An 8,954-nucleotide genomic window follows, 5' to 3' on the forward strand; every position below is an offset into this window, starting at 1 on the left:
TTAGGATCCTTTATTTCTTTCCCAGTCAAGCTGTTTATTCTTATAAGCTCCACAAAGACAGTGACTGTTATGTCTCATTCAAGACTGCACACTAGCCTGGTGTCTGCTACATGGTGCCCTCTGTGGCTCTTCATGAAATAGGTGAATATTAAACAGATGTGGGGGCGTGATAAAACAGTAAGTCAGGGAGGAAAGAAACACAGAGAACGTCCGGGAGGAAGCCACTGGCAGACGATGAGAAGTGCAGTGTACTTTACAAGAGCTGCTCTCTCCCCGACAGGTGTCCCGTGCTTTGACAAAACAGCCCATGCCATTCACTTTACGGGTGATGTAAAACGGCAGCAGCGCTCACCTCTCAGGTACACATGAGGCCCCTGACATGTGAGCGGGGCAGATTAGCTACTTAGCAGCACTGTGCCTCTAGCGCCTAGCAGGAATGCCTTCCCTGTATGTCCATGTGCTGGACACATATTTTTGGAAGAGAGAAAAAGGGAGGAAGAAAGGGAAAGAATGAAGGAATGTATGTTCACAAATTCACAATCGGGGCAGAGCCAAGGAAAGACATGGGAGTGTTTCAAGACAGTCCTTAACCACGTCTGGTACTCTTACTGATTCAGACAAGGAACATTGCTGTCAGGGGATATTGTTAAATAATAGAACAAGTAATTGTCTGTCCATTACTTGGTGACCCTCTCCTCTGCTGCCCCCTTCATGGGAGGGTGCCACTATTGGTCTGTTACTCACAGGGTCTAAGCCTATGCTCACATGTCCCGACATGGTAAATGGCTTTATATTGAGGTCTGGAGCCAGAAATGAAGGCAAAGTGAGTCGCACATGCAAGCCTGGTGCTCATGACCTTGAGCTCATTGACCAAACATTCCAGTTGGTGGAGCTGATGACTATGTCCAGATAGCTAAAATAGGGCAGAGAAATATACAAAAGAGAATCTATTTGGCTCTAAGTATCCTCCTTTCGAAATGAAGAATCAAAAGTCATGGCGTGCTCACTGAAGACTCTGGGTCTTGTGGGAAATTGCCATGTTCCAGCAGGTCCAAGCCGTCCCAAGAGAAATAGCTGCTTCAGGCAAAGATGCTGAAGCCCTGCATGGATCTGTGGGGTCTCTTGAGGCAAACGGAAGCCTCAGCTGGATGAACGACACGTTTCAGCCCCTCCTAAACTCAAGAGGCCACCACCTGTCGTCTAAGAATGCCTAAGTTTCAAGTTACACTTAGCTTTGCATATTGTGGAAAAGCCTTAGTTTAGGGTTTCGGTTCTGCTTCGTCATGTTTCTTGCCATTGGACTAGCAATCCTCCCTCTCATTTCTGTTTGTTCTTCTGAAAATGGTTTGTAGGATCTATTCCAGCCCGAGAATTTGGGGGAATTTTTACTTAGAATCAGGGGGATCTACTCAGAACTCAGACTCTAATTGACTGGGTGACCTGGGACAAACCATTTGTGTTCTGTGGGCCTGTTTCTTCATTTTAAAATAATCTGTAAGGTGTTTCTTAACATCCCAACATCATTCATTCAGTTACCTCACTTAAGCCCTTTTCAAAGATACAAAACCACAGGTGTGCGTGGGCTGACATACACTTAAAAAACATATTTTATGCAACAGCAATTCTTCACTACCCATAAATACTTCACAATATATGTGGCAAAAATTCAATCTAGTCTGTGCACAATAACGAATACGTGTGTCCACATCAGACTAAAGAAGCCTCAAAGCAAACCATGAAAAAACACCCATACCAGGGTCTTCAGAAAAGTCAGCTGGCAGAAGGCCTAGGGATTTCAAGTGTTTGGGGGTCGCTGCAGACAGTGACATGATCTCCCCGACGGCTTCATGGAAGCCTTCGTTAGCTCCGCTTCTCAGCAGGTAGGGTTGCTTAGCATATGCCATGTCATACTGGATGTGGCCCATCTCATGGTGGGCTGTCAGGAAGTCATCCATGGTCACCTTCGTGCACATTTTGATCCTGCACAAAATCAGGCAAGATTAAGATAAACCTTGAGTGCCTACCTTTTGCGCCCTAGAAACTGTATCAGGTGCCTGATATAAAGTGATGGGCACAGCTGAATCCTGTTCTGCTTATAGACTAACAGAAAGATAAGCATAATCTTCTACCACCAACTGAGGCAAGTGCTCTGTAAGTGATCAGTAGGCATGGCCTTGTGGGTAACAATGAGTCAATGCAGGCACAGCTGCACCAAGACAGGCACAACTGAGGCTGCAGTGAGCAACCTTGGCCAAATCAACATGCAGGAGTTTGCCAGGTGGATGGCAGGGAGAAGTAAGATGTTACCATTCCTGTCAAGGTTCAGCAAGGTTCTCAGTCAATGGTGACTGCTTGAGTCCAGCTTGTGAAAAGAATGTGGCATTCAGGACTCTGCAGTTTGGTATAATCAGACAGAGAAGTGGGAGAAGGAACTGGAAAGTGGAGCTGGGGATCATCCACACTAAGTAAAGGAGTGCATGTGAAGGCCACGGAGCAGGTGCAGAACGGCAACAGAGGCCAAGACAAAGCCCGAGCGAGTCCCGACCTGGAGTGGAAGGAGGAAGATGGTTCAGACAGGAGTCAAAGGAGTCCAGAGGAGACTGACAATACAAGCATCGATGACAAATAGCATTTCAAAGAGCCCATAAGCAGTTCTGCTACTGCTGTGGCCCAAGGAAGTGAGGACCACACTCAGTAGCTGTGTGGCCATCCTTTCCAACTTGGCAAGAGCAGTTTCATTCAGGTGGCTGTAGGGGTCATATTCTAGCACTTCCCAAATTAACTTTCCTGCTATTCTAACATGCCTTCTTCAGTGCCTTGGGCCAGCTGGGAGACGCCTGGGAGATCCCCCCAGCCCCCCACTGGTGATCCACAACCAGTTCCTGATTAATATGAGGGCTGGAGGGCAACGGCCAGTCCCCTTTCCTCAAGGTGAGACCAGCACTGGGGTCCACATCCTGCCCCAGAGAACCCCCTGGGATCACGCTGAGGCCTCATCCTGACTTAACCCTTTCCCTGCCATCCTACTCCCCTCAGCCCCTTCACCTGAGTGTTATCCCTCAACAAACCACTTGTACAAGAATCTCCATGTCAGCTGGGGACCCCAGCCTAAGACACAGGTCTTCAATCTCCTTTTCCACTTTAGAGACAAGGAAAATGAAACCCATGGTGGTGCAATGCCTCACTCGGCCGCCTAGTCCCTGGGCGACATGCCTGGGACTCAGAAGGCTGTTCATTGTGCCACCTCACGCAGGTGCCTGCTCACATGCCCCTCATTCTAGCCTCGGCCGCTCAGTCCGCTGCACAATGCCAGGCCTGCCTGTCTGCACTCGAAGCTCTCTGCTCCCAGACTGGTGTCCTCCTCCAGGCTCACCTGCCCAAACCCTCCCGCCTGTCTAGCCTAATTCCCACTCCACCCTGAAAGCTATCTGATTCTGCCCCTCTGCTCCGATTGGCTGCTGTATGTCCTCTCTGCCCTAGGCACATCCATCCTACCCCAGCTTGTATATTCAACTGCCATTCTTGCTCACAAGAGGGCGAGGCTCAATGCCCGGCTCGTCCATCCATTCTCCATGATTCTTAGTGCCCAAAATGCCCAAAGGTGGGCACCACCCCTGCTCCAGGTCATGCAACTGTAGTGTATGTGTAGAATTTCGAATGAGGCAAAGGGTTCTAAGGTTCCACTTAGGGCTGGCTTCCTGGCAATCCCCTTTTCCTGGGAGAACCCCGGTGTGAGCTCATGTGCTCCTAGCATTCATTCAGTGAGAGTCTGTTTATCTCTTCTGTGCTTAGAGAAGCGGAGAAGGAATACTCTGCCTGCCTGCCACTGTCCCTCATACTGGTATCAGCCATAGGTATCAGCCTCACTACCTGAAGTCACCCTTTCCCAGGTCCCAAGCTGTGGGGTGACAGACCACTTTCCGGCCATCTTTTGGCTCAGTTAGCATGGAGTTTTCCCAGAATCCTTGAGTCATATTAGGAAGGCCCACAGACACAAAGAACTTCTCAGCTTCTCTGAATATCCTGTTTGCATCCCAGCCCTGGGTGGAAGGAAAGAACAGTATTTAATTCGAGCATCAAAATCATAGCATTCTTTCTGTCAGATATATACGAGACATAATGTTCCAGGAAGGAGATTTGGATGTGTAGCCAGTTTTCAAAGTGTTTATACACATTGTCTCCGTAATTCTGTCTCTAGGGAATTAACCTAGAGAAAGACTCATATTGTCTCTAACAATGATGACTTTTAGTATGTGAAAAATCTAAGGATATTCTTTTTTACTGTTCATAGATTTTTGTTTACTAGTTATATACTGTTTTTAGTAACACTATGTAGAAATTAGAGGCTGACAACTTAGCAGTGATGAACTTTGGAAAGAGTGATATGAACCAGTTGAAATTTGACATGTTATTGCTTAATGGAGAGCTCAGGTAATCTCTATTTTAAATAGTCCTCAGCAGGATCAACACCATACCTGTCATTCAAGGTACTTGATGTCACTGATGGTGTAAACTACTTTCCCGTGAAAAGGTAGCTATGTGAGGAACAAATCAAATTCACGTGAAACATTTTGACTTACGTGGTTTCTTAGGCAAAAGAGAAGAAGAGAAGGATGGCATGAGAAGGAAAGCAGTTGAGGATTTAGAGCTGGTGTTCAAGGTTTCTCCTTCCTACCTGTTTCACCATTTCATCAGTGACATCTATGTTTGGTTTATGTCCAAAGGGGACTGTCAAGCGGTACAGATTTGTCCAAAATCTACCCCACATATCACCTATTAAAAAAAAGATTTGTTAATTCACGACAAAGACAGCAGGCACGGAGACCTGATTTGACATAGCACATGAGGTACTAGCCACACAGTATTCGAGATTTCATTTCGTTTCTGTGCTCCCTTTTCACTACTTCTTTTCCCTCTCTCTGAAACTTAAAACATGTGTTTCAGTGGTGGCTGGGGCAAGGGGTGGGGGCATTGACATACATCTGAGGAGGTGTGAAATGAAATCACAGTGTTCTAAACCAATGTTGCCTCTATTAAAAAAACCAAATAAGTAAAATTTTCAATGTGTTCTTTTAAAAGTCTCCTCTAAATGGTTAAAATGATAGGAGGTTGAGATTAAGTGGGCAGGTAAAACTTGTTAAGGAATTACCCAATTTCTCCCATTTCAAATTATGATTCAAACGTGCAATATATTACAAAACATCTCAACCACTATTGATTCAAAACAGAATTACATAATCCACCATTTAGGAGACAAAATAAGACAAATAAATGATTACTAATCCCTACTATTAGAATCAAGAGAATCATCATTTATGAATTTCTGCTCACTAGCAACAAGTTTTAATTTTGTTACTAGGCTATAAGTAATATGTTTAGCAGGGTGATGTTCTCTGGAAATTGCAGACAAATGCTAAATCTGACGCCAGGGTCAGAGAAGATGGAGCCAGAAGAGAGTCAATCTCATAGCAAGCCAAGATCCTGGCACCAAGGTAAGGGGGCAACGCTGAAGTAGTTTGATGAGCTCTTTTTCTTTTTTAAGAGGTAAAATTTAGCAGAACTAAGTGTGAGGTCCTACTGAAGGGCAAGTTTGGCTGTGGAGAATTAGCTACAAGGAACTTATCCCAGTTGTCATATGAATGCTACACATCCGAAACATGAACATTTCCAACGTAAACTTTATTGGGCTGCAGCACCTGGGGCAAGAAGGAGGCGGGGCAGATGGCCATTCTCTGGAAGCTGCTAGGAGGTGTGATGACGGACCGGACTGCTTCATAGTTATCCAACCTACTTACTTTTGAATTTTAAGTTTTTTTGACATAAAGCATTAAATTAGTTTCAGGTATAAAGCATATGGTGTAGTATGTATGTATATTGCAAAATTATCACAATAAGTCTAATTAACCTGTCTTGCATGGTCTACAAAGGCTCCATGATGGAATCCAACACCTCTGGAAGGCTGCAGCTGTGCCCAAGCTAGGCATCTTCCTTCACGGTAGACTTCACTCATGACTCTCAGGGTTCTGAACTGAGTATTTCTCAGCCAAAGTACTTGGTGTGATTCAAAAAGAATTTATAGCACTTTCAGTCAGGCTGTACCTTAATTACAGAAAGCCTCTCATCGCTGTCATCCCAGCTCACCAAACCTCTCTTCTCTGACAATATACTGAAATCCTATACTCCTCCTCAAGAGCTTAATCAACCAACTTAAATTCTCATTTGAACTTAAGAGTTCTTTTTCTTGTTATCCTAAGTAACCGCTTTATCCTTTGTGGTAACTGACCAATATGATTGCTCTTTACATATAAAATAAAGTAATATAATAGGGAATGATTTACAATGTCTTTTCTGTTGCAGAAAGTGCTTACAAATAAGATTTCTGTGTTAGTAACTTGATTCACAGAATTTTTCAAAAGTGTTATGCTGGGTCTTACTCCAAAAATCAACTTTAGTGGTAGAAATGGCAAAGAGCAAAGTACACAAAGAATTCCTGAGTTTCTTACCAAGCAAATGGGCAGGGAGACATCCAGTAGGGTTGATATAATAAGGGTAGGCCTTCATCAATTTTGATCTCACATACGCATGAAGTTGTTCATATAGCGGTTTAATCTGAAAAGCACAGGAAAAGCTCTAAGAGTAGCCTACTCCATCTTCAAGTGCTCAACACTAAAAGTAGCTTCTTTAGGTAACTAGAATTTCCCTAAATTCTAACTTCTCCTCTCAAATATTCCAAGTTGTTTGAAAACATTCCTTCCATCATCCCTACACTCAGTTTCACAACATTCCCACCTAGAATTTGCTTGCAACCATTTGATGTCAATTCCACTTCCACCCAACCCTGGGTAATCACTCATTTAATTTCTTTCTCTATGGATTTGTCTATTCTGGACAATTGCTATATATGGAGTCACCCAATTATGTGATCTTTGTGTCTAGCTTCTTTTACTTAGCATAATAGTTTTTAAGGTTCATCCATGTTATTATATGTGTCAGTAATTTATTTCTTTTTACTACAAGTAACATTTCATGGTATGACTATATCAAAATTTGCTTCATTTGGTGTCTCATGAAGAAACTCACCAGTAGATGGGCCTAGACTGTTTACGGTTCAGGACTATGGTGAATAAACGCTTCTATGAAAAATTCATGGTTAAGTCTTTGTAAAGCTCTATGTTCCAATTGCTCTCATACAGATGCCTCTGCGTGGAATGTCTACACCATGGTGTGTATTTAACGTTTTAAGAAACAGCCAAACCATTTCCCAAAGTGGTCATGCCATTTTACACGCTGTCAGCTGCCTGACGGTTCCAATCTCTCCACACCCTCACCAACACCGGGGGTTGGCAGTCTTTCTCCATCACAATCACACCATGGGTGCATGGTGGTTTTGAGTCACGATTTTCATTTGTATTTCCCCAATAACTTTTTACTTGTTTACTTGCCACTTGTATCATTTCTTTGCTGAAGTTCTTTCCAAATCTTTTGCCCATGTGGGCGGGAACTTGTCCTACTCCATTCTTTACAGTGCTGCCCAACTATGCCTGTGACAGTAGTCTCACATGAAGACACAGGGGTAAAGAGGCAACATGGTGTCAAATGGAAGGAAGAGGGGGACACTGAGAAGTGGCTTGGCACACTTCTGCTCACAAGACTCTCCTTCCCTGTAAAGGCAATGGCTGAGGAAATAAGCTCAGCACTTGTTTAAAGGAAAGAAGCAAAGTCTTCACAAGAAACATCCCCAGAGACTATTTCTTCTTATGTTCTAAAAGACCGTTCTTCCTGACAATCTTTCCTTCTTATAATCTCGTGGTCACTAACCACTGGTCAGTGGCTGAAAAAAGGGAAGAAAAGCAGAGCAATCTGATCACTTAAAAGAGCTGCTCTATTATTCCTTAAAATATTGTCAAGCCCTCGTAGTCTATAACTATGGGGCCTGGGAATGGCCACCCAGTGTTAAGAACAAGCCAGAATGCCTTTGGTCACTGTCTCCGCCCCTGTGCATTGTGTCCATGGTCTCTGCATACACTTCCCTGCTCACCTCTGCAAAGGTGCGTTCCACATCTTCAATCAGCTGGTTGCGGGTATAGCTATCTGTTTCATAATCTCCTCTCCAGTAATCCCCGTAGTCCTCATAGTCTTTTTTTTTTTTTTAAAGGAGAAAGGCCATAAGGGAAAGAGAGATAAAACACCATCTATGTAGATTAGCCTTGTTGGGAACTTAAAACCAATCCTAAGACTTGTCACATCTTAATCTTCTAAAGAGCAACTCAAAGGGATGCAAGTGAATAATAACCCTCGCTGACGTCTGTTAAGCACTGGCTCTGTGCTGGGAACTCAATTGCAGGGTCTTGTTTAATAAGCACAAGACCCACAAGATTGTGCAGAGCCCAGCCTGCCCGTCCACGGTTAAATCATCTGTTCAAGGGCAAAGGGTAAGGGACAGAGACGCAGTCCCACTGTGCCAAGCCTGGGTCTCTGCTCTCTCCACAGCGTGTTTTTGTCTTTTGGATCCCTGCGTTTTAAAGTTCTCTTTATCCAGGGTCTTATATTTTCTAATCAAACCCAACTCACACATTGCCAGGGTGGGCCTGGCAAATAATATCGATACACGGAAATAAGAGCTTGTATGTTGGCTAACAAAGTGTGCAAATGTATTTCAAGAATTTTCACTTTTACAGACATATTGGCAGTGGATGATCGTGAAGATGAGGAGAGAAATACAGATTTGGCGGGAGGCTGTGGTGACTAGCTGCTGGCACCAGCTTGCCTGTGGCTTGAGAGGTGATGGTGTAACACATTTAGAAACAACACATGAAAAAAAAAATTCTTCCTGGCCCTCCCTGGTGGCGCAGCGGGTTCAAGCACAGCACTGAGAATCTAAAGCCGCTTCCGCATGAGTTCGATTCCCGCCTGCCCCGGAGGAGACCACATGGCGTGGCAGACCTCTCCTGACC

The 8,954-nt window shown here is 44.3% G+C and overlaps 1 protein-coding gene across 1 annotated transcript in view; it reads right to left on the bottom strand.

Moving 5' to 3' along the window:
- The window catches only part of ACE2 (angiotensin I converting enzyme 2), a 37,404-nt gene that overhangs the window by 12,540 nt on the left and 15,910 nt on the right, over window positions 1-8,954 (bottom strand). The window contains exons 5-9 of the mRNA XM_012730417.1: window positions 8,039-8,136; window positions 6,504-6,609; window positions 4,676-4,773; window positions 3,871-4,040; window positions 1,754-1,980 (exon numbers count right to left, since the gene is read on the bottom strand). Coding sequence (XP_012585871.1) covers window positions 1,754-1,980; window positions 3,871-4,040; window positions 4,676-4,773; window positions 6,504-6,609; window positions 8,039-8,136 — 699 coding nt within the window. The remainder of the gene's footprint in view (window positions 1-1,753; window positions 1,981-3,870; window positions 4,041-4,675; window positions 4,774-6,503; window positions 6,610-8,038; window positions 8,137-8,954) is intronic.

The sequence above is a fragment of the Condylura cristata genome, unplaced genomic scaffold, assembly GCF_000260355.1.
Source record: "Condylura cristata isolate star-nosed mole 26May11 unplaced genomic scaffold, ConCri1.0 scaffold00027, whole genome shotgun sequence".
NCBI lineage: Eukaryota > Metazoa > Chordata > Mammalia > Eulipotyphla > Talpidae > Condylura > Condylura cristata.